At 36.2% G+C, this 26,778-nt stretch overlaps 1 protein-coding gene across 1 annotated transcript in view; it reads left to right on the forward strand.

Annotated features, from left to right (window-relative positions):
* Positions 1-26,778, forward strand: part of LOC134854893 (uncharacterized) — a gene marked incomplete in the record, with an annotated part of 161,968 nt that overhangs the window by 118,642 nt on the left and 16,548 nt on the right. Inside the window, 6 exon segments of the mRNA XM_063871253.1 lie at positions 1,674-1,862; positions 4,679-4,972; positions 6,197-6,403; positions 15,210-15,336; positions 15,615-15,724; positions 19,264-19,375. Coding sequence (XP_063727323.1) covers positions 1,674-1,862; positions 4,679-4,972; positions 6,197-6,403; positions 15,210-15,336; positions 15,615-15,724; positions 19,264-19,375 — 1,039 coding nt within the window.

The following is a 26,778-nucleotide window of genomic DNA, read 5'->3' on the forward strand; positions in this document are numbered from 1 at the left end:
TCAGGTTTCTTTTTAACGGCTCTTTCACCACCAATAAATACCTAATTCGATTGAGGTCAAAAAAATTGGGGTGTTTTTTTTCGTTCAAATTTGGCCACGGCTCTGAAAATAAAACTTTAAAAGAAACCTAATTTATTTTGGAGCAAAAACGGATGCAATCGATTTTTATGGTGACACCAAAGCATACTAAGCGACTCAAAATTTTTGAATGCTGTAAAACAATTAGGTTACAAGTAGAGGCACAGTAAAATTAATAATTTCCTTCTACAAACAAAAGAACAAAAACAAACAAAAAGAAACAGACAGTTAATCAAACAAACAAACAAACAAACAAGACTGCTCGTACATCAGGGCAAAGCCCTGAATATTCCGACTGCTCTTAATCCATATCGATCCGTTTTTGCGTTAAAAAAAATATTGAAAAATTTTCAATTTTGGACAAAATCAAAGATCAAGTGCGAAAATTTAAGTGTCAAAATTAATACGACCGATTAGCTTAGCTGGCCTCAATTTAATTTAAAACGATTCTGTTGTGCTGAACGATAACTCGTCACGCATAAATAGTTCGCGTTACGCTTTCAGCACAATATTCAAAGCGCGCATAACTTAGTCCAGAGCATGGCCAAATTGGTAATTTTCAAACTCTCAGAAGTTTGCAAAAAGTTATTGGAGGTAAAATTTCTTTTCAAATTTGATTTTAGGGAGTCGATATCTTCAATGGGGTAAAAAATTATTGTTAAAAACTATGATTTTTATCGAAGACAATTGACTGAATAAGAAAACCATACGATGCATCAATATTCCGTTTTCTTTGAAAGTCGGAAGAACAATCAAACAAACGAACAAACAAACTAACCAGCAAAACAAACAAAAAAAGAGAACAAGTAATTTTGAGTGTTTTTGAGTTATTTCTGTAAACTTAATATTCCTTGAAAAAATTGCTTATCGTACAATTTTCATATATGAAAATTGCATGGTAAGGATTTTTTGACCAGAAAAAAATCATAATTATAACGGTCAAAACCATCTCAATCTACTAAACTATTAAAGTTTTGCTGAAAAAAGTTTTTGTGTGATTTCAAAAAATTTACTTTTTCCATGAAAAAAATGCTTATCATGAAACTTCCAAACATAAAAAAATTGTATGATACGCATTTTTTCATTTAGAAAAATCAGTCTTTAATCATTAATAGAACTTTTGTATGAAAATTATATGACAAGCATTTTTTTCTTAGAGGCCATATATGATATTGTATGATAAGTATTTCTTTTGTATGGACGTCAACCCGGGCAGACAAACAAACAAAACAAATAAACAAACACATACACACACGCTTATTCAAAATCACAGATTTCTTTTCCAAAAGTTTCAAAAGGTGAAGATATTTCTACTTTTCTTTGTTATTTACGTTGCCCCAACATTACGTTTGGATGTTGATTTGGTCTGTTGTAACTAATGGGAATTTAATGGGAGTCTAGTAAGAAAGATGCGAAGCAAGCGAGTCTGTTCTAGCTTACAATAATTTCAACGCTAGGTTTAAGGCTCGAGGTTTTTCTTTTTTACAAGTTAAGATTTCATTTATTTTTTTCAAAAATTAGACCTATCAATAAAAGCGTAGATGTGTTAGTACCAGAGTGTCGTTGATGTTCGCAGAATTACCTGCGTGTTTCAGGCCCCCACCCGGTGGTGAAGGTGGAGACATTTTCCGTGTCGCAGAGTGAAATCCAGATCACTTGGGAGCCCTTTGGGCAACACAGCGACGGGGTCAAGTTCAACTTGTACAGGTACCACAATGGGTCCAACGACTACGAGCAGAAATTTGAGGACTTAAACATCAATCAACTGCCATTCATTGACACAGGTAAAGTAATTATCCCATTTTCCTCACATGAGCATCAATTTTATTGTCTAACATGTGCTTTTAGATCCAACCCCTCCCCCATTTCACCTTGGAAATTTTAAAACTGCAATTTTATGAGTAGTTTTATGGGCAACGAGTAGTTTTTTGAGGTTAGATATGTAGGCCAAAGGTTCTTGAAAAGCCAAATAATAACCGAACGTAACCCCCAGGTTTTTTGTTGTAACATTTGCAGGAGGTGAAGAGCTTATAAAAAAGATTGAGTAGAAAAATTCAGACGAAAGGTTTGACTTTCCACATTTCGGCTGTAAACATTGATTGCAGTTTTTTGCTCTTAGTAGGGCTGTATGTTGTGGAACGCTTTGATTGCCAACAAATAGCAAAGGCAATTTGCCTATAAGCCGAAAATTATTTTTAAATTGCAGGAAATCAAAAACAAGATCTGAACAATGCAAATGCTCGTACGTCAAAGCAAAGCACTGATTTTTCTAACTACCGTCTATCGTCGATCACAATTTTTTTGCTTTAAAAAATTTCTAAATTGTTCAGAAATTTTTTTCTTCAATTTATTCCCCGCAATCTGTTAAGTACTAAGTGGCACGTTTTCCGTTTGGTAACATTTTTTTAAAGAAAAAACTGGCCTAGTTAAATCTGGAAGAATTCAATTGCCGCTTACGCTTTAATAGAGCGAATAATATCGCGCGTTAACTTTCCCGAGTTGAATTATGGTAATCAAAGCAGTCCTAAAACCAACCAAATCTGCTCGTATCAAGACTAAGCCCGGAATGTTCCGACTGCCTTTTAAGGTCTATGAAACAGTGTTCAATTTAAAAAAAATGATGAATTTTTCGAAAAAGAAAAAAAGAAAAAAAAAGTTACTACAATTTTGAATTTTTTTACAGTCATCCTCCCACACGCCATATAAAGTACCATAAGTGATAGATTTCGCTACCTTTGACCACAAATTATGCCAAATAGCCTATTTCAACCAATTTGGAAAAGTTTCTTTGAGGGATTGAATCTTCGCTCACGCGTTTATTGCGCAAAATATAAAGCGCGTTAATTGTCCCAAGTTGGCCATACTTGCAGTCACTAAACCAACATAATTTTATGAAAAAATATCACAGGTAAGTTATCTTTTTAAATTTGAGCTCAGGGCAGCAATATCTTTCGGTTGATATTTAAAAAATTTGTTATATCTTCTTAGTTAAAAAGTCGAAACTTTTCTGCAGAAAAAAAAACACCCCGAGCATACAAAGTCCATCAGTTTTGTTACAAACGTCGAAGCAACAAGACTGCTCGCATCATGATAAAACCCCGGATATACTGGCTGCATTTTTTTTTGCAATGGAGCAGTTCAAAAATTGAAAAAAACTTTAATAAGAAGACCCAAGATCATGCTTCAATCCCAATAGAATATTTGTCTAGGACGGAAAAAATCTCGTGCTTGATTCCCAATTGGATTAATTTCTAGGACGGAATAGATCTCGTGTAAATCTTGCTCTAGGATGGAATAAATGCAAACTGTATAGCGCGTTAACTGTCTCAAGATGGCCAAAGTGGCCAATAATATACCGCAAAACTTTACGAAAAATGATCGCAGGTGAATTATCTTTTCAAAGTTGAACTCAGGACAAAACTATTTTTCGAATGCTATTAAAATCGGGCAGAAAAAATCACCCCAAAGACAAATTTGACATACTTTTATTTGAAAAATTTGAAACAACTAGACTGCAAACAACTCATTATTCCGGCTGCCCATTAGCTGGTCTCGTCGAACTGAGTGTTTTCACGGATTTAATAAGAACAACTAGTTTGTACAATTCAGTGCACAGTTTCAGTTCGTAAGACTTCAATTCGAATTAGAACGATTTTATAGTGCGGGATAATTGGCCACGCGTAAATAACGCGCTTTACATTTTTAGCATCAAAGTAAAAAAACGAGCCTTTGATGTTAAAAAAACAAGCGATGTTAATAGAAGGATGTGCAAACTCGGCGGGGCTCACGAAGACCTAGAGATTGATCCTTGAGAAACAATTTTTTCTTACAATTAGGCTGAAAAAAAACACCCCATCATATGAATTTGAACAAAAACCATAATAACTTTGTGAAATGTGATCACAAGTGAAATGATGATTTTCATTTGAACTTCAGAAAACAATATTACTCAGATGGTATAAAAACATTCTATCAGTTAAAAATTAGAAAATGATTCAATAAGAAAAACCACACCAAGCATAAATATTCCGCACTTTCTTTGAAAGTCGGAACAATTAGCGGAACTTGCAACAAAAGAAGAAAAGAAGAACAAAAGAAGAACAAAGGGAGCGTGTTTGGAAATGCACAGTTTGGCCTCGTAATGAAGTTTTCCTATGACTCAAAGAAAATACCAGGTCAAGAGGGGGAATAGTTTTCAAACATATTTGATTTTTTCATGGTACATTTTGAAAAATCAAACAAATTTTCAATTTTTTTCAAAAACCATTTTCCCTTTTGACCATGACCCCTTGGTCAAAAGGGGGAAATGGTTTTCAAAAAAAAATTGTTTGATTTGTTTGATTTTTCAAAATGTACCATGAAAAAATCAAATATGTTTGAAAATGTTTGAAAACTATTCCCCCTCTTGACCTGGTATTTTCTGTGGGTCATAGGAAACTTAACCTTTCAAACTTTAATTCTTTTCTATTCTAAAAACAACAATGGGAAATAAGAGTGAACATAGTTGCTCTTCGATGAAAATCAAAACCTCTCATCAAAAACATATTATGTTTGTCCTAAAGACATGAAGAGTAACTCTTTTTGCTTTGTCGAATTCAAGGTTTGCTTCCTGCCAGTCTCTATACATATGAGGTGTCTGTGATTCATCTGGGCATCGAGATATTCGACCAGAGTCGAATTGAGCTGCAGAGAGAATACTTCCGTGGAAACGCTTCCATGGTCACTTTGAACGACACAGTTGCGGTTGCCTATTATAATACCACCAACAGAGAGGCTGCTTGGAGGGGAACTTCTTTCAGTGGATATGACCCGACCTTCACGAATGTCTACGAGGATATTTCGGCCAGACATAACATACGCCATATTTACTTCCGAGAGAAAACTGCCTGCACCTGTAAGTATTTTCCAACAAAGTCTCGAGGGCGTGTGTGATTAATATTCCTTTCCTCGTAATCGGTTAAAGGGAAAAAAGTGTTTTTTGTTTGCGTATAAAATCCGTCGAGTACAGGGCATGTTCTAATTAAATTGCTCGTTTAATTAAGTAGAAAATGGGCAAAAAATGGTCCAAGTTTTGAAAATTGCCGTATATTTTCATTAGATGAATAAAATTAAACCAGCGCACTTTTTTCGGGCGAAATTTTTAAATTTCACGAAAAGGTATATCCCCTAAAACTATTGAAAGTTTCGTTAAACTTTTATGAAAAAGTGATTGAATTTTTGGAAGCCTTGAAAGCGATACTATTATCAAAGTTTGGATCTTAGCTTTAAAGACAGACACCTCTCTTGACGAAATGTTTTTATTTTTACTTTTAATTAAGGCTTCCTTGAAAGTGATCATGCTCCCCTTCAGCCCCTCCACCCACGACAAAATCCCAGAACCGTCATTGGTGTGAAAATCAAATCCTTCGGGAATAATTGGATCTTTTCCTCTTCCACCCACGTTTTAAACGTGTTTTTTATGGAAATTTTTGATAATGATATTTTTGGTGAATTTTTTGATAATGATATTTTTGGTGAATTCATGGCAATTTCGGTAAATTTGGGTCGCTACGATGTAAAGTAAAAAAATGTTCGCAATAAGTAATTTGTTCAACATCTAATGTTTCATAGCATTATGAGAACGTTTAACTGCTTTTAAACATTGATGCTCATACGTGAAGGGGGAGATCGAAAAATTTGAAAGGCATAATTAGTTATTTTGCCATTTTTCATAACACTCGGACAGTGTTACTTTAAGTAATACTTCTAAGATATTGCAGGTTGTGAAAAAGAGAATGATTCTGCAATTGGAATCCTTGTTAAACCGCAAATTGAGAACACAATTGGGTTTCATTCAGTAAAAATAATCCAGAAAACTAACAAAAATTTATAGTCATTTTTTTTTGCGTTGAAAAAAGTGCCTTTCGATTTGCAGCATTCAAAATGGCATTTTTCTTTTTCATTTGAAGTTTGTTAATTGGATGGCACGAAGTTTTTGGTCGGGTCTTTGGTCGAAGGGGGGATTTGCAGGTGCTGGTGTCGACAGAGAAGTAGATTTGTGTTTCGGTACGTCGGGGTGGGGATCGAATATGAACAAAAAAGTATTGCAAAGTTGAAAAAAGCTCGTGCTTGATTATAGATCCACCAAACCCTTCCAGTATTTCGTGGTTTGCCGACACTCACACGAGTACCGGTATCACGTGGTCTGTTCCGGACTACTCCCAGGCACAGAGTGGAAGACATCCAGTGTATGGCTCTATAAACACTACCGTTTACCTCTTTGTCAATGGCGAACTGCAACATACTCTGCCAGAGGACTACTCAACAACACAGCACATTTTCACAGGTAAGCCAGGTTATTTTACTATAATCACCTTTTAATTTGTTCAAGAACCGAATACTTTTTACAACAAGGATGGGTCTAAGAGTTTTACGAAGGTTGAGACCGGAAGGAAAAAATGGTGGCTGAAAATTCTAATCCAGCACAATCGCCTGGCTTTTTTCAATTCGCTCTAATTAGTTTTTAGAAGTCAAAAAGCCAACACTAAAAGCGTCCTGAAAATCGAAGGGTTTCTACAGGGTATGACATGTTCCACCAATTTGAAACGTTTTTATTTCCTTTTTCAATCATTTTTTCAAAGTCACTTGTTTTAACAGCTAAAAAAATTAGTGACATAAATTGCTTTTTGTTCATAGAAAAATCTTCACATTTCAATTTCCTTTTGATCGGCTTGACTTCTGTTGAATTCTAATGAAGATCAACCTGAAAGCCTATTTCACAAAAGTTACAAAACGATTTGAGGAATTCTCAGTGGTTCTTATCGTTTTCTTGATTTGGTGAAATGGTGCTCAGATGGTGCTTGGTGCCGCGACAACTTGCAACAAAAGACCACTCGCAAAACAAGACTACTCGTAAAATCTTAAGGAAAAGACAGCTCGCAAAAAGAGACAACTCGTATAAAACTCTGAAAAAAATAAAACTTCCCTTTACTCTAAATGTGAAACAATAAAAGCGGTGAAGCATCAAAGCCTTTGAGGCGTCAAAATCTCTTTGGTATGAAATAATTTCACAGATCAAAGTTAAAAGAAAGAGCTTCCCGCTGCAAAAACAGATCAATGTTTTGATAGTCTTAAAGAGTTTCTGATTTTTTTGTTCCAATTGCTCATATTTAGGACATTTATAGGGCTTTTCAACGGATCTGAACCAAATTAGACAATTTTCCGTTTAACTTTGATCCCTCTTTATTTGCTGAATGAATTTTGATTCAATAGGGTGAGCATAACCCATTCATAGCTGAAAAACTTTAGGCCATCCTTCGACCGAATTGTTGGTTTTTTGATTTCCATTTATGGCACTTTTCTTGCATTTTTCCATATACCCACCACCCAAGTTTTTTCGAAAAAATCGAAATATTAATCATTGGCAGTTGTTGTTGCGTAAAGAGCTTCTAGTGCCAACTTCAAGTTGTCACATTTAGGAATGAGAACCAGCCCAATACAAGATTTCACTTTCCTTTTAAATTATTTGTCTTTTCTGTATTCAGCCGCCAGTCCTAATTCATTCATTTTGCCAATTGGCCTGCGCAAAACAAAACATGCTTTTAAAGAAGCTGTGGGAAATTCCAATCTGAAAGCAGAAACTGCCGCTTTTTCGAAACAAAAAGAAAGTTTGTTGGCTCTAATAAAGGGTTAAATTCATGTAACACAGGAAATGCTTGTTGATATTGCTGTTGAGTTGTAAAACAATTGGGAGGGAGAAGTTTTTTATGAGATGAAGTTTTTGTTAAGATGAGTAGTATAAACTTGATAGAATAATGAGTGACCTTTTAAAATGTGCCATCAGCGTGCCAAGTTGTGTAAAGCTCAAGAATGCCCAAGTTTGCCTCAGTGGTGAACACAAAAAGTCGGTCGGAATCTCCCGGCTCCGAGTCATGAGCCAAGAAATTATCCCTCCTTGGAGTGGTTTGAAGTTCCACGATAATTTCTATGTCTCCCACGGTCTGTGGCGCAACTCCAACGTCTCTTTCTTATCGAATCGATCTTGCAACCGAGGTAGATTTGCGCTTTTTTGCTGCGCATTCCTCACAAACAGTGCTCGTCACGTTTTGATAAATAAATCAGGGACGCTCTTATGTGTTTTGCTCTCTTTCTTCTACTTTTTGACCGACATTAAAACATTTTGCGAAGTTCATATATTGCTCCCCAGTAGTAGTGCAAAAAATGAGGACTATTTTTGAATCTACTTGTCAAAATTTGTTTTTTGTACATTTCACCCGCGCTTTTTAACTGCTATGCACGTTTAACGGTCTTGTTTTTATTTTAAAAATGCAAAAAAAATCAAGACACGCGTAAAAAACCTACTTTTCAACTAATCGTTCACGAGGCAACACTGAATGTAATTGATTCAATTTTCTCTCTACAACTAAATTATTACCTCAAAATACCTGTGATTAGCAAGGTCTTTTTGAGCATCTCCAAGTTGTAAAATGGCTTTTTTCCCTAATTCGATCTTCATCAACTTTTTTATCTTCAAAATCAAGATTCGTTTCCCGTGTTGACTTGTAGTGCATTGCAACATTCTTCGAACGAGTAGAAACATTTATAGAAACAAAATTGATGGTAGACCAATTAATGCAATCAAGGTTTTGGACTTAGTTATTGTTGCTAAACAAGCATTCTTCGAACGAGTAGAAACATTTATAGAAACAAAATTGATGGTAGACCAATTAAAGCAATCAAGGTTTGGGACTTAGTTATTGTTGTTAAGCAAACAAAGATCTTATTGTCTTTCCCCATTAATTGCTTCGAATTAAGTATAAAATTATCTGATATTCAGTGGGCGATTACGGGTCTTTGTTTGGGCGTAATTAAATGGCCAACTTACGAGTTTTTTGTGAGTCGTCTTTTTTGCGAGTTGTCTTTTATTTCGAGTTGTCGTGTTGCCACTAAAATCATTCAGCAAAATGCAGTTCAGACCATTCAGCGAAGCTATTCTTCTAGTAAACCGCCACAATTAATTCAGCTTGTGTTTTTTGTTCTGACTTTCGAAGTAAGAAAGGAACATCTATGCTCGGGGTTGTTTTTTATTATTCAGACCACTTTTTATCTTTGATTGATCCCTGATTCTGCGTGTTACACAGAAGGGTTGTTCTCACCACTATAATACCCTGATTTTACAGTTGCTAGGGAACGAGTCTAACTAAACGGCTTGTTTTAAACTTTGTTGCTGAAAAAGGAACGAAAAAAATATTGGTGTGGTTAATTGATTTGCACCACGAAATTGTTGCAAATTAAATTGAGGCAAGCTAAATTCTTTTATTTTAAACACGATCCAGTTTATATTCCAATATTTGAATAAAGTGACGGAAAGTTTTTGCTAAAAGTTGGTGTTTTTTTTCCAGACAAACTTCGTTTTTTTCTACTAGAAATATTTGACGGATTTTTTTTGTATCAGCCGAAAATTTTTGTTGTCTTTGGCTCAAGTTTAAAAAAGTAATTTATCTGTATTTTTTCGTAAACTTATAAGGGCTTAAAGATCGCCAATATGGCCAATTGGGGACATTGCGCGCGCGATATATTTCGAGCTATTAAGGCGAAGTTAAATCCATTTTAGATATCGTTCCAAATTAGTTGTAACAGGCTAATTTCATAACTTTTTGCCTTAGTAGGAGCAAAATTTATCATTCGAATTTTATATGGCGTATGAAAGGGGATGAAATCAAAAGAAAAAATCATAAAATTTTAGTAATTTGTTTTCGAAAAGCTTATCATTTCTCAAAGCGAACACTGCTTCTTAGACGTTAAAAAGCAGTCGAATTTTTCTGAGTTTCGCCTTGATAGAGCAGTCTTGAGTATACTTGAAATTTGATGAAATCAGGCTAAAATTCATAGCTCGTCATTATTTCATGAACTAAAATGTATGGATCCTCATGTTACCTGAAGGGGCGCGCTAACCACTAGACTATACTGCCATAAAAATTGCCGTAAAACGCTCACTAATAGACTAACATGACTATCAGAGCGCTGTGATACTTCAATGCTGAAATTTTAAGGCGCATTTTTTAGGCCTGGCGACTTATTCCGCACCACAAAATTGTTTTAAACTCATTTGAGGCAGGCTAATTTGTCTGATAAAATCCATGCACGATTCTTAATATCTAGCTTAAAATTGATAATTTATCATTAATTCATTAATCAAAAACTATTCGAGACCAGTTTAAGGACAGTCGGAAATTTCAGGGCTTCGCCTTGATACGCACAGTCTTGTTTGAAATAAATCAGCGTATAACTAATTGAAGAATTCTTGCAAGTACATACCATACCGTTCACTCCAATTCAACTGCCTTAACTTACACTTCGAACAAAAGTTATAGTAAGCGTGATACCCTGTTTGTTCTTTAAATGTTTAATTGGCAACAATTGCACAAAACTTGTATTAAGGCGAAGCGTTGAACGTTTTAACTATGCTTTCAGGTGCTCAAAATAAAAGTTCTCAAAATAAAAGGTGCTCAAAATAAAAAGTGCTCAGATACACCAACTAAACTTGGTGCCGCGACAACTTGCAACAAAAGACCACTCGCAAAACAAGACTACTCGTAAAATCTTAAGGAAAAGACAGCTCGCAAAAAGAGACAACTCGTATAAAACTCTGAAAAAAATAAAACTTCCCTTTACTCTAAATGTGAAACATTAAAAGCGGTGAAGCATCAAAGCCTTTGAGGCGTCAAAATCTCTTTGGTCTGAAATAATTTCACAGATCAAAGTTAAAAGAAAGAGCATCTCGCTGCAAAAACAGATCAATGTTTTGATAGTCTTAAAGAGTTTCTGATTTTTTTGTTCCAATTGCTCATATTTAGGACATTTATAGGGTTTTTCAACGGATCTGAACCAAATTAGACAATTTTCCGTTTAACTTTGATCCGTCTTTATTTGCTGAATGAATTTTGATTCAATAGGGTGAGCATAACCCATTCATAGCTGAAAAACTTTAGGCCATCCTTCGACCGAATTGTTGGTTTTTTGATTTCCATTTATGGCACTTTTCTCGCATTTTTCCATATACCCACCACCCAAGTTTTTTCGAAAAAATCGAAATATTAATCATTGGCAGTTGTTGTTGCGTAAAGAGCTTCTAGTGCCAACTTCAAGTTGTCACATTTAGGAATGAGAACCAGCCCAATACAAGATTTCACTTTTCTTTTAAATTATTTGTCTTTTCTGTATTCAGCCGCCAGTCCTAATTCATTCATTTTGCCAATTGGCCTGCGCAAAACAAAACATACTTTTAAAGAAGCTGTGGGAAATTCCAATCTGAAAGCAGAAACTGCCGCTTTTTTGAAACAAAAAGAAAATTTGTTGGCTCTAATAAAGGGTTAAATTCATGTAACACAGGAAATGCTTGTTGATATTGCTGTTGAGTTGTAAAACAATTGGGAGGGAGAAGTTTTTTATGAGATGAAGTTTTTTTTGAGATGTGTAGTATAAACTTGATAGAATAATGAGTGACCTTTTTAATTGTGCCATCAGCGTGCCAAGTTGTGTAAAGCTTAAGAATGCCCAAGTTTGCCTCAGTGGTGAACACAAAAAGTCGGTCGGAATCTCCCGGCTCCGAGTCATGAGCCAAGAAATTATCCCTCCTTGGAGTGGTTTGAAGTTCCACGGGAATGTCTATGTCTCCCACGGTCTGTGGCGCAACTCCAACGTCTCTTTCTTATCGAATCGATCTTGCAACCGAGGTAGATTTGGGCTTTTTTGCTGCGCAATCCTCACAAACAGTGCTCGTCACGTTTTGATAAATAAATCAGGGACGCTCTTGCGTGTTTTGCTCTCTTTCTTCTACTTTTTGACCGACATTAAAACATTTTGCGAAGTTCATATATTGCTCCCCAGTAGTAGTGCAAAAAATGAGGACTATTTTCGAATCTACTTGTCAAAACTTGTTTTTTGTACATTTCATCCGCAATTTTTAACTGCTATGCACGTTTAATGGTCTTGTTTTTATTTTAAAAATGCAAAAAAATCAAGACACGCGTAAAAAACCTACTTTTCAACTAATCGTTCATGAGGCAACACTGAATGTAATTGATCCAATTTTTTCTCCACAACTAAATTATTACGTCAAAATACCTGTGATTAGCAAGGTCTTTTTGAGCATCTCCAAGTTGTAAAATGGCTTTTTTCCTTAATTCGATCTTCATCAACTTTTTTATCTTCAAAATCAAGATTCGTTTCCCGCGTTGACTTGTAGTGCATTGCAACATTCTTGAAACGAGTAGAAACATTTATAGAAACAAAATTGATGGTAGACCAATTAATGCAATCAAGGTTTTGGACTTAGTTATTGTTGCTAAACAAGCATTCTTCGAACGAGTAGAAACATTTATAGAAACAAAATTGATGGTAGACCAATTAAAGCAATCAAGGTTTGGGATTTAGTTATTGTTGTTAAACAAACAAAGATCTTATTGTCTTTCCCCATTAATTGCTTCGAATTAAGTATAAAATTATCTGATATTCAGTGGGAGATTACGGGTCTTTCTTTGGGCGTAATTAAATGGCCAACTTACGAGTTTTTTGCGAGTCGTCTTTTTTGCGAGTTGTCTTTTATTTCGAGTTGTCGTGTTGCCACTAAAATCATTCAGCAAAATGCAGTTCAGACCATTCAGCGAAGCTATTCTTCTAGTAAACTGCCACAATTAACTCAGCCTGTGTTTTTTGTTCTGATTTTCGAAGTAAGAAAGGAACATCTATGCTCGGGGTTGTTTTTTATTATTCAGACCACTTTTTATCTTTGATTGATCCCTGATTCTGCGTGTTACACAGAAGGGTGTTCTCACCACTATACTACCCTGAGTTTACAGTTGCTAGGCAACGAGTCTAACTAAACGGCTTGTTTTAAACTTTATTGCTGAAAAAGGAACGAAAAAAATATTGGTGTGGTTAATTGATTTGCACCACGAAATTGTTGCAAATTAAATTGAGGCAAGCTAAATTCTTTTATTCTAAACACGATCCAGTTTATATTCCAATATTCGAATAAAGTGACGGAAACTTTTTGCTAAAGGTGGGTGTTTTTTTTCCAGGTAAACTTCGTTTTTTTTCTACTAGGAATGTTTGACGGATTTCTTTTGTATCAGCCGAAAATTTTTGTTGTCTTTGGCTCAAGTTTAAAAAAGTAATTTATCTGTATTTTTTTCGTAAACTTATAAGGGCTTAAAGATCGCCAATATGGCCAATTGGGGACATTGCGCGCGCGATATATTTCGAGCTATTAACGCGAAGTTAAATCCATTTTAGATATCGTTCCAAATTAGTTGTAACTGGCTAATTTCATAAATTTTTGCCTTAGTAGGAGCAAAATTTATCATTCGAATTTTATATGGCGTATGAACGGGGATGAAATCAAAAGAAAAAACCATAAAATTTTAGTAATTTGTTTTCGAAAAGCTTATCATTTCTCAAAGCGAACACTGCTTCTTAGACGTTAAAAAGCAGTCGAATTTTTCTGAGTTTCGCCTTGATAGAGCAGTCTTGAGTATACTTGAAATTTGATGAAATCAGGCTAAAATTCATAGCTCGTCATTATTTCATGAACTAAAATGTATGGATCCTCATGTTACCTGAAGGGGCGCGCTAACCACTAGACTATACTGCCATAAAGATTGCCGTAAAACTCTCACTAATAGACTAACGTGACTATCAGAGCGCTGTGATACTTCGATGCTGAAATTTTAAGGCGCATTTTTTAGGCCTGGCGACTTATTCCGCACCACAAAATTGTTTTAAACTCATTTGAGGCAGGCTAATTTGTCTGATAAAATCCATGCACGATTCTTAATATCTAGCTTAAAATTGATAATTTATCATTATTTCATTAATCAAAAACTATTCGAGACCAGTTTAAGGACAGTCGGAAATTTCAGGGCTTCGCCTTGATACGCACAGTCTTGTTTGAAATAAATCAGCGTATAACTAATTGAAGAATTCTTGCAAGTACATACCGTTCACTCCAATTCAACTGCCTTAACTTACACTTCGAACAAAAGTTATAGCAAGCGTGATACCCTGTTTGTTCTTCAAATGTTTAATTGGCAACAATTGCACAAAACTTGTATCAAGGCGAAGCGTTGAACGTTTTAACTATGCTTTCAGGTGCTCAAAATAAAAGTTGTTCCAAGTTTGTGATTGAAATTTTCAACGTTTCCTCACATTCAAACAAGGTGGGGATCAACTTTTTACCAGACTGATTTATTACTGAAAAAGTTATAACATTCTCGCTAAAGATAAAACGGTTTCTCAACAAAGTTATGTCTGTTCTTCTATTTCTATTCTTCCACTGATTTTACAGTTATATTAATTGAATTTCTGCATTGTGGTGTGGCAAAAGGTCGTTCTGGTGAAAAACCAGTCTGGTAAAAGACCTGGCCCCAATCAATGCAAACTGCTATGTGATAGTTTTTCGTATTCTACTAACACAATATTTTGACCAATTAAAAGGCTTCCGTTCATTTTGGAATGGTTTCTGAGCCAGATTAATTCGCCGCATTTGAAATGCTCTATTTAAAAACTGGAAAAATGGCGCAGCGTACCTACCCTAACTTAGTCATACATACAGTTTTCAAATCCATAGCTTCGCGAAAAATAGTAACGTACAAAATCTTTGCAAAAACTACTCAGTAAAAACTTTAGATTGGTATGAAGAAAAAGTAGCCACATTCTTCCTTAATTTTCCTTGAGCAAAAAAAAAGCCGGAGCAAAAAAAATAAATTGTTTTTCTTTTTTTAGTCAAGCAGCCCGGATGCCTAACCCAAAGGTTAATAATTATTAAAGTTGCATATATTTGGCGCGAATTGAGATATAATTATACTTTCACGAGCTTAACATAGCCAACAATTATATATGATTGCTGGTAACCGTCACTACAGGAGCGCCACAAATCCATAATTTGCAGTTTAACAGTATTGTCAAAATTAAACAAAATTACTAAAATGATTTTGACTGAATTGTCTGAATTTTAACTGTTTTTTGCCAATCTTTCTGAACGCGATCATTTGTTACATTAGATTTTTCAGGTAACAAGTGTTGATGGTAAAAACCCGAAAAATTAGTTCCAAAAACTGTCAGCTAACTGACCTATACTTTTATTTTCCCAGATCTGCCCAATCCGAAAGCAGCTTACACGTGCGAAGTCGCTGTGGGGCTCACTTGTCCAGATGACAAAATTCTCCTAGATGTTCAGGACTATGGCAATTATAACTTCCAGAACGGACCTCCTCCTATGTGACTGAAATCTCATAATTATTTCAAATTTGTCATTTAAAACCTATATGATTAAAAGACGAAACCAAATATCATATTTTTGGCGAAGCTGGTCTTTTTTGTCACTTAGATTCACTTAGCTAACAATTTATAGAAAGATGATTTTTCTATAGTTTTTTTAAAAAGAATTATGGGTAGTAAAAAATGCTCAAAAATTTGAGACCAGATTATTTATCTAATATATGATACAGTTTCCAAGTTTATAGCAGGCTAAATCATTTGGTGGTTGGTTTCTTCAGTTTGTTCGAATACATCAACAACACCGAAAGAAATTTGACAGCAGAGGATGTTTTGATGAGTTATGACAGCACCACTTCGAATCAACGAGTGCAAATACCCTGTTACACAAGTAAGGATGAATCAATCGCCTATTTACTTATATATCAGATAATTGAATTGGGTTTGTCATCCCTGTCAGCTGTCATTTAATTGCGGCTAAAAGCTCTGTTTTTGACCAAAGATGACGTCCAAGGAAAGGCTGCATTTCGATATTAATAGGCAAAAGACTGCTGTCGAAAGCAAATCTTTTCCTGTCAAAAATTTTTTCCATAGTTTTGGAAGTTGCTTTGAAAAACAAGAAATGTAACTTCCTCTAATTAACTTGGCTTGTTCACCAAAAAACATAGAATTGGCCACGAAATAGAAAAAATATTAAGCAAAAAATCCAATTTATTGCAATTAATTGGTCTTGTTCGTCAATCAAGCCCCAAAGGTTTTTGCTTCTGTATAGAAAAAACTTAGCTTTTTTCTTATCTATGAAAGTTATCACTAATCATGCGTTTATTACAAAAAAAAAATACCGTCTTTATCGCCTTTTGAAAAAAAAACCATTTGAAAAATAAGCAGAGCACTTCCAGGAAGCAAAATAGTAGATTAGTAGGGTAGCAGATAGATTCGTTTTTATGTGTTTCTGAGAAAAAAAGATTTCCTATTAGAAGTTCAGTCGAGTTTTCCGAAAAAAAAAGACTTGCCGCTTTCATTTTATTATTTTATAAAGAATTTTGAGAAAAATCCGCAAATTCTGCCGTAAAAATAAAATTCTGCTCTATCTGCTGCTCTATAAAACATTTTGCTGTTTAAACTGAATTTTTCAATCTCTTTCAATCAAGATTTCTTTGGGGCTTGTATGTCAACAAACGAAAATATGAAAATTGTTGATGCCAAATGAATGCCTTCAAAAATTGCAATTGATTGGTTATCAATTGACATCTCCCATGCCTCCTACTAACCAAGCACAATAACTCAGTTTCATAGGAAGCATAGTCTAGAGCTAGCAGTTTGAATGGAGTGCTATAGGTGTACGGGTTGAATCTGAGAAAGTTATATTTTTGATGAGTTTGTCAGCAAATATAAATTTCTGTTTTTTCGCTAATTTTGCTATGCAGAACAAAAATTCCAAAAACAGAACCGAGTCAGTACTGATTCAATACAATTACAGTGCAGTTTGATCTCCGTTTTATCTGTGATCAAAGCGAAAATGGAATAGTCTGTTCTGAAGTTTTACTGAAACAACACTGGAGCAAAACTGGTTTGCACTGCGAGATCTCATGTGAAGCAATATCATTGTACTAAACCAAACAAAACTGCTGATTGTTCCGACTGCCTTTTCAGGTCTATGGAGCAAGAAATAACATGAAAAAACTAATGGTAAAAGAAATGAAAAAAAAATTAAACTTTGATATATTTTTTGAAAATCGTCCTCCCACACGCCATATAAAAAACTAAGTGATAGGCTTCGCTGCTAGCAAAATATCAATTATGACAAAAAAGCTTCCTTCAACCAATTTGCAACGATTTCTAAGACGGATTAAAACTCCGCTTACGCGTTAATAGCGCGAAATATATCGTTAATTGTCCCAAGTTTACTAAAATGGCAATCCTTAAATCCCCGTAACTTAACAAAAAACGAACACAGTTAAACATCTTTTCAAATTTAAGCTCAAGACAACAATACTTTTTGAATGATATTTAAAAATTTCGTCAAAAATGGCTAGTTAAAAAGTCGAGATTTGTCTGAAGAAATAAAACCTACCCCGAGCACAACTATTCCGTTACTTTCATTACGAAAGTCGGAACAATAGAATTTTACACTGAATAAACAAAAAACATTCTAACGAACAAGAAGTTATTAGGCATTCCCATTTTTGAGTTCTTGGCGTACAGGAAAGCTCTATGAAATTTTTCATATTTAAGCTCAAACCCTCCGTGCAAGTAATTACCGTGCAACTATAGAGGCGGTATAGAAGTAGAACAAGACTGCTCGTATATCAGCACAAAACCCTGAATGTTCCGACTGCCCTTACATTTATATTGATTTGTTTTTTGGGGAAAAAAATATGAAAGTTTATAAATTTTGGACAATATCAGAGAATTTCAGTTGTTGACAAAAAAAACTATCTACTCTCAAGAAAGGACAACCCAAGCGTATCCGCTAGCAATGGCGATATACGGTCTAGCCATTATACCCCTCAAAAAACTTTTATCAGATGACAACGTAACCCAGAAGTGGTATGCAGACGACGGAAACGCAGTCGGTAAACTAAGCACTCTACGAACCATCCTCGATAAGTCAAAATGACTATTTAGCCTCAGTTCAATTTAGAACGATTTTTTGTGCGTATTATTTCACGACGCATAAGTAATTTGGGTCTTTTTTCAGGATTATAGATAAAGTCTTCAAAGTGCGCATAAATTAGTCCAGAGCATGGTCAAATTGGCAACTTTTCGAACTCCCAAAAACTTTTCAAAGAAAGATCGTAAAATATCCCTTTAGAAAGTTTGTTAAAAGTAAGAGGTAAAATAACCTTTTAAATTTTATTTTAGGGAGTCGATATCTTCAATGCGGCATTAGAAATTTTTTTTTAAAACTATTGTTTCGATCGTGGGTTTGCCAATAAATCAGCCAGTCCATTTTGTCCAGTCGATGTTTTATTTTGCTTATCTTGATAACTTTCAAACAATTTTTTAATTAAAATTTTATACTCTATTTCATTTTATTGGGGATACAACCAAAAACACTCGTGTTATTTACCAACTGAGTTTTTGACAATCCAATAATTATTCACTTGAGCGCGTCCAGTAGTGCTGAAAGCCTGAAATACAACAAAAATGACTTGAAAGGTTTTGGAACATTATAGATTGTTATCTTTTTTCTAATAAATTCCTTCTAAAATGTTTTTTTTTTTGCAAAAAATCAAATATAAACTTAAAAGCTAAGTTAGAATTTTTGATCAACGAGATTTGATCATTTTTTTTCAGGAAAAATTGTTGAAACAGTTATATTTGTTTTGTTTTAGAACGAATTTAATGTTTGGCCCGTTTTTGTGAATTTGCCAATTTTAATTAGGTTGCACAAGGATAAACACTCATGGAACTGTCTTGCTTTATTATAAAAGCATGGGTTCTTGAAATCCGAAAAATTGAAAAACATAACTTTGTCAAAGATGTTTGTTCTTTTTTTGACATTTAGGAGGCTTTTTTTATTTGACAGTTTAGGAGTTTTTGCTTTCTTAATTTTTTGTCACACAAAAGGTGTCACAAATAAAAAAACATATATTTTCAAGTGGATAATCGTATCAAAGCCCTTTCATAAGAGATTCCATCAGTTTTAAAATGATAATTTCTTTTCAATGCCGGGAAAATTTTGCTTGGAATTTCTATAAGTAATAATAAAGCCATGAGTGACAGGAAATCGCAAAAATATTTTAAAAAATTTTTTTGTTTAAAAATTATAAAATTCCTTGGTCGTCTTTGTTTTTCAGTTTTTCGTCATAAATAGCTGTAATTGAAACCTTTTGAAGTGCGTGCAAATAATTGGCTGTTTTTGTTTTTTGGCTCTCTGGTTATAATTTTCATCGTATGGTGCATCTACATTTCGTATGTATTTAGGGCCGACACCTGTCACAATTCTGAGCATTCAGCCGGGAGAGACCGATCCCACGACTGAACTGACAATCAACTACTCCCGACCAGAAACAGAGGTGAAATACGAGGCCAAAATGTAAGTAATAAACTCAATAATTCACAGATTAGTAAAAGCAAATAAGCTAAAACAATTATATTGTTTCTTTTCGGCGACAGAAAATAAGTATCTTTGGTGTTATACAATTTACTTTAGTTTTTTAATGGGTTCAAATTACCGGCATAATTAGGAATCGATGAGCATATTTCAGACTCTGATATAGGTCGTGATGATTTTTTTTCTTTGTTCATTTTTTTCAGGAAAATTCTTCAAATTTGTTCAGGCTCAACTTTAATTGTTCCGCGGTTTGACTTTTGATTAGTTTAATAGTTTTGTTCAATTTTCCTCTGTTAAAAAGAAGGGAAACTCCACTATCGATCAGCAGAAATTTAATGATCACGAAAAACGTGATTGATTTCTAGTTTCGAAAGTGGAATTTTATTTTCAGATTTCCCATCGAAATTAAAATTTTACTTGATCCTGTTTTCTCAAATTGGGTTGATTGTAGGAAAAAAGTGCCGAGCATAAATTGATTTAAAGTTCAAAGAATTTCAAGAGCAGCACTTTTGCTTTGAAATTCGAAATTTCAAAAACGAAAGTCCGTTGTATCTCTGCTTGGGAGATATCGACTAGTCTTCCTACATTGTTTATTTTTTCGGCTACTACGGATTCGAGCCTGAAACCCTTAATAGAGAGACAGAAAAATCGAATTCCGTCGATTGCGACGCCGTGCGAATTGATCAGCAAAGGTACTCCTAGAGTATGTTTCACAATTCGCCTTAGTTCTCACAATTCGACAAAGTCTGCGGATAAGACCTCATCCAGCCCCTGTACTTCGTCTTGTACGTAATCGCTCCCCCATTAGAACCGACACATTCCCTATCAAAACAGGTGTCCTGTGCACTGCATTTTTTGGACTCGGATTCTTCTCAGAAGGACTACTAGTTCCCGGCTTCTTTCCTGATCTTTCCCCCACAGTGACATTTCCCCCACCTGTTGATTGGCTTGTCGTTTGCTGCACCACGCTGGGTGTCGTTTTTGGCAAGGCTGTTTGTTCCTCCTCCGATGTGTCTTGTTGCGTGAGCGACTTGATCTGTCTCTATTCAGCAATGTTTTGGGTGTGTTTTCACCAGATCCCTCCTGTTTGCTACTCTCGCAGCCCCTGGCGAAGGTTTACTCTGCCTTCCCAATTTTATGTCGTTTTCGTTCGCCCTCAGTGAAGGGAGTTCAACCAAGAGCGTTTGATGATCCTGAGTGTCCATCTCAAATGAGCCCTGACTGCTCGTTTGGTCGCAATCCTTCTCTCCTCATCCGCCGATGAGAGCATTGCTGGACTTGCCGGCCTGACTTCTGGAACTGTCTCCAGAAAATGTGCTACGCTACCATCCTCGGAACTCGATTAGGGCACTATGTTGCCTGTGTGTGCCTTGACCAACCGATGTTTCGTCTCTACATCGGCGTGTTCCCCGCCTACCGTAGAAAGTTTTGCCAATGGTTGCTCCACTGTTTGCTCCGACGGCTGTGTTCTGGGTTGTTCCAACCCCATTGTCCGAACGCTGATTGAAATCTTTATGGGCCGTGACATCACTGGGATCAAAGTTTGGGATCAAGGGTTCCGAACACTGTTTTTCTGGCATCAAGTGTTGGGACTTTTGAGCTCATCCTGATCGCTTCTCTGATTGCTTGCGACCTGGACGAAGTACGTAAACTTACCGAGATGTCAGATATATGTATAACGTTTCCCGGGAACAAGCTAATTGCATGGTCGTTTCCCAAACAACTTTGTCTGAGAGCTCTTCAAAGTGCGGTTCTGATTTTAGCCGAACCTTGATTTCTCGAAAAATTTGACAACCTTTCCTGTGGGCATCCAGCACTGGTGCTTCGTAAGTTCGCATGTTTATGCTTGAGCTCATTGAGGTTCCCTGAGTCAAGGTGCTCGGAGCCAACGGTGTTCTACCCTCTCGAACTCGCCTATGGTGGAGTTAGCATCTGTTCACCGTAATCCTGCTTTACTCGGGTAGGAAACATCTTCTTGTTCCGATCTAATGCAAAAAATAAATACGGGTTACCGTGTGCGAATTACCGTGTGCCAAATAGTGTTCTTTGGGTTTCTACCGAAATGCGCTTCGAACGGCGTACATCCCATCGACTGATGATTTGTAGTTCTTACGTTGTATATGATTTCACTTATTATGGATTTAGGCGCAGGTTTTGGCTTCTGGAATGAGCATGCCTTTAAATATTCTCGAAACGCTCGAATGCACCGTTCCACTAGACCGGTGGATCGATGACTTCCTACTGGTGCAAATCTTAACTTGATGTTTTTTTTTCACAGAATAAGTTAATCGCTTTTGCCACGAATCTTGACCCTTGGTCCGCTCTTATCACCTGGATGTCATATGGAGTGTGATATATTTTTCTAAGAGTTCTTTCATCACTGCTGCGTTAGTAAGTGATGTTGTTGGAACCTTCAAGCTTCAGAGGACCGAACCTCTCAAATCAAAAGATAATTACACGTTCCCGATATTTCAGGCACATAGCCTAAGAAACTCAATTGTATTCCTGGTTAGGTTCCTCCATCGAGTCTAAGCTGGATACTTCTGTGATAGTTATGTCTGATTTTAAATTCTTACCCGACTTGATGCACTTTTTGCACTTTGCAGCGGTAATTTGTGTTTATCGGTTCATATGCGGTCACCAGAAAAAATTCTACGTCTTATTCCGCATTTTTATCTTTCCCGCATGTCTTTTATGCAATCGCATAATGATGGGCGCCCTCTTATCTCTGGGGGATAATCATCTGGCCTTCCATAAACAAGGTTCCTTTAGACGTAAAAAAATTTGAAATTTGGCTCAAGTAAGTTCAGAGGTTTGTAATGGGGGAGTGATCTGTTTAGACAACGCTTCAATAATGCAGTTAAGTTATTCATCTGCTTTAATCAGAACTACTATGAATTTTTTATCCAAAAATTCCGACTAAACAAACAGAACAGGATTGAAACAAAATTATCTGCCGGTGCAAGTTTGATTGAAACAACGGCTGATGATATGAATTTTTTCCTTTAGCAAAGATTCACTGGCGTCTTACCCTAAACTTTCTCTTGAGATGGGATTTTGTCTTATTTCCCAAGGGTCGATAAGCCTAAATTTTTGGCAAATTTTTCTACGGCGATGACTTTGAATGCACACTCTGATCAATTGACAGTTCTTTAACGCGTTGATGACTTTGCTCGCTGCTAATTGTTTTCGAGTTCGTAATTCTCGTTGGATTGTTTGTACATGAGGTCATTTGGTACGCTTTGGGCTCCTTTGCTTCTGCTAAAGGTGATATTAGACTACTAATTTCATCATTTTGTGGCACAACAAAAGTGTTGTACATCTGTATCAACCACTGGATGACGAAAACCACTGGATGAAGAGGCAAGTTGTTTTGGAATTCTTTTCCTCTAAGAGGCAGGCTAGTAATGCATTGTGATCCCTTATTGTTTTGAAACGAGCTCCAAACAAATAGTTCTGAAAGTGAGTCTCGGCCCTTACGACCGCCAGTAGTTTCACCTGGTCACAAAGAGTATATTTTAGCTCCGTTTCGTTAAAAAACTGGGACGCATACAAATTTGGTTTCCAAACCTCGGCGTGTAATTGTATCAAAACAGCCCCTAGGCTCTTTTCGCTGCATCATTTCTATTTTTGTGTCTTTCTTCGCATCGAAATGGTGGTTTTGTACAAAATCTTTCACATTTCCCTACATCCTCTCAAAAGCTTCTTCTTGTTTTGTTTCCCAATCAAACCTCGAAAGTTTTTTTGATTAAAATCCGAGAAGGTTCCATTGTTCCCGCTAATTTCGAAATGAAGCGAATCAACTGGTTAATCGGCCCAATCAGCGACCAAATATTCAATGTTTCCAGTTTTTTTTTTCAAATTCAAGATAGAATCTAGGTTTCTTTCTACATGATCGGAATTTTGGATTGATAATTTAAATCCCAGCCATTCGATTTCCTTAGCATAAATGGTGCTCTTGCTCCATTTGACAGCGGCATTCTTATTATTATGCAATACCTGCAAGATTTTCCGAAGTTCGTGCCAATGGCGTTCTGTAGACCCTGGATTGCGATAAAGATATCGTCAAGATTCACAAGTACCCCTGGCAAACGGCCCAAAATTGAATCCATTACCTGTCGAAACTCATTACGCATCCTGCTGCTTTGAACCAATATACCCTGTTAAACTTCCTTCCGCTATACCAAATTTACACACCGGACTTGTTTCGTTGCTAAATGGCATTTGCGAGTATGCAAATTTTAGGTCAAAGTTTGAAGACTGTGTCGGTTCAGCCGTGTTCCCGCTAATAGCTAAAGCCACATTGTCTACTATGTCAATCATGTTCGATATTTGGTTCGAGATTTGGTCTATTGATTGATTAATTTTGAGATTCCTAAATTAAGAGAACCGTCTTTTTTAGCTGTTTATACCGTTGGTAGGACAAAACAGTAGTCTGTACTTTTGCCTAATTTCACAATGTGATCATCGTCGAGTAGGTCTTTGATAGTTTTTCAACTTTACTTAATACGTGTATGGAAATTCTTTTCTCTTATACCTGTATTGGTTGTAACGGTTGACTTCGCATTTTTCAATATTCCTTTTCCAACATACAATTCTTGAATTTTTTTAGTATACTTGTAGAATACTTGCACTGAATTTGGGGATATTCCGTTTGGATTGTCTCTGAATTATTCCCTTCCATTTCATTGAAAGCGCTAGAGCGCTGCTTCTGACGTACTTTGGTTCCTAGTGCGAGTAGAATTGTATTTCCGAGTATATCTCGTTGTCCCTCTCCGTGATGCAGAACTGTGCGCCCCTGGCTGTTCAGCTTTCCGATTCTAGATCGACGGAGACAAGCCCAATTTTTGGATGACGTCATCTGTCACGCCGCAGAAATACATTTCCTATTATCTTTGGAACCACTCTGATGCTGACAAACCTGTCTCATGTGTTTAGCTGGTGTAATTTTGCTTGCATAATGAACGACACAAAACTTGCGAAATCGATTTGAAACTCGGTTTGCCTCTGGCTTCTCCCTGTCCTAATGTGTAACCTTTTTCAACTTTTCTGCCCGTCTTTGTCCTTAACTGTTCTTATGGCGAATACGCCAAAAACGTCGTCATCATAATTTTCCTTAAGCTTTCTGATAACACTTGTTTCGTGCTGCGAAAAATTGCACAATCCATCTTCTTGAATGACCGTCGTTTTATTTACAAAAATCAGTAAAATTTCGTCTCTTACTACAATTATGGCAAATTATGTTATCAGCTTCGCAATATTCACTATGATTAGGTCTCAGTGGGTTCCCATACTTGTGGCATTTGTCTAGAAATTGTCAAATTCCTCCATTTACCGGTTTCTTGTTTATATACCCACTGGGTTCGCCCGCATTGCTAGTTTGTAGCCCTTGATTGAACTCTTTTTTCCCAAACCTACTTAATCCCCCACTGATATTTTTGTAAATCTGCTCGTCTTGTTATCTCCCAACCGCGAAATCTAACGCATCTCCAAGAGTCAAGGTTTCCATACACAGTTATTCCTTTATCTCCTCGTTCTTCATATTAACAATCAAGACGTTGCAAACGGTAGGCTCGTCACGTTTTTCGGAATTGCCACCCAGGTATTGGTCGCTGAGAGCTCAAAAAACTGTTCCATACTTTCACTATATCTTTGTTTCTGTCCAAGAAACGTGAATCTGTTTTAGTGACTTTTGGTTCTCTTAGGATTGTATCTCTTGCCAATTACCGCATTCACTAAAAATAATGTCTACAATTCTCCGGTGAGGTTCTTTCTGATTGAAGTTCCTCTGTCCTTGCTTTCCCAAAGATAGCAAATGTTTGGGCTTTAAATGCTTGTCTTTTTCGTCCCGGGTGTTCTTGGCATCGCCATTTTTCTATCACTGCATTAATTCGCGCCTCCCGTTACGTTCGAGCTGCTGGGTCCTCTGTTGCTGGCGCTTCTTCCAAGGTAGGATAAGTAATATGTGGTAAAGGAGTGTCGATAGGAAGGTCTTTTATATCGATTTCTTCCCTGGCGATGACCACCAGTTGGAACCTCTGGATCCAGTCCTTCCAGGGAACCGGGAATTCGTGGGATGGCCAAAACAACTTCCAGGACGCGATAGATTGAATCCGTAATTGACTGTGCCACGTAAAAGTATGCACTGCTTCAAATTTTTCCTGTTAAACCATAAAGGTAAAAAGTCAACTTTAATTTAGTTTTCCTATGCCAGCCACTGGCTGTACCTTCACTCTACGGTAACTGTAAAATTGACCTTGAGAGCCATTTGACGTTACGTAATGATAATAAAATCATAATAATACACATATTCTAGGATCATAATTTTACCTCTACACCACATCCTAATATCATAATATTTCTGATGATATCAATGTTTATTCAACAATCGAGCCTATTTTCAAAAACTTGCTTCAGCGGAGAAAGTGTTGTCAAAGTAGGGTCTTCATTGTCAATCTCAGGGGCAGATGAAAACTTTCCATCCAAGTGGTGGGGCGCGTTTTTGAACAATTTCCAAAGTTTTATCGTCCATTTTTTATTTGAGGTCCACCAAATTTTTTTTCCGAGCGCCCAAGAACATTATAGAGGTCCTATTTTGACAAAAATGTCTGCGCCGCATACAATTCTTGATGAGAAAACTGGTGAAAATGCTGTTTTTGGGCGTTTTTTAAGTTTTCGACCAGAAACATGTTTTTTTTCGGCGCGCGCTCCACTTCAAAATGTTTGCAAACATTGGCGCCAAATGCCTTTTTCGAAAAAGCTCAGAGTTATTTGCTAGAAAATGATGTCATAAATTAATACCTAATACCAACGGGTACACCCTTTGGTTGATGAGCGGTTCGAGTCCCGCTTGCTAACCCCTTCCTAAATCCACCCCTGGTGGATCTAAGAAAAGATCTAAGGATTTGGCTTGGCTCGAAAAGTCAAAGCTGCACAACTGAAAAGAAGCAGACCTAATTTTTCAAACTTGCACACGCCACCGGTTGAAACTATTAATAACTAAAAAAAAAAGACAAATATCATTTTACTGTATAGAATCTGTATAGCAATCAATGTAATTTAATCTGTTTCTCAAATTGTTTAGATTTCTTTGTATGTATAGCGGGTAGGTTAGCTATGTTATATAGGTTTTCGTTCTGATTTTCGAAGAAAATGACTTGCGCTCAGGGGTGGTCTTTTTCTCCGCATAAATTTCGACGTTCTAAATAGCATTTTTTGACAATAATTGTTTTTCATTATTCCCAACTTATTGTTATCCTGAGCTCAAATTTGAAAAAAATCTTTAAATTTTTGTTTTAAAGTAATGAAGGTTTAAAGATTGCCATTTTGGCCAAGTTGGGAAAATTAACCCGCGATATAATTTGTGTTCGTAATGCGTAAGCGGA

The sequence above is a fragment of the Symsagittifera roscoffensis genome, chromosome 9, assembly GCF_963678635.1.
Source record: "Symsagittifera roscoffensis chromosome 9, txSymRosc1.1, whole genome shotgun sequence".
Classification (NCBI taxonomy): Eukaryota; Metazoa; Xenacoelomorpha; order Acoela; family Convolutidae; genus Symsagittifera; species Symsagittifera roscoffensis.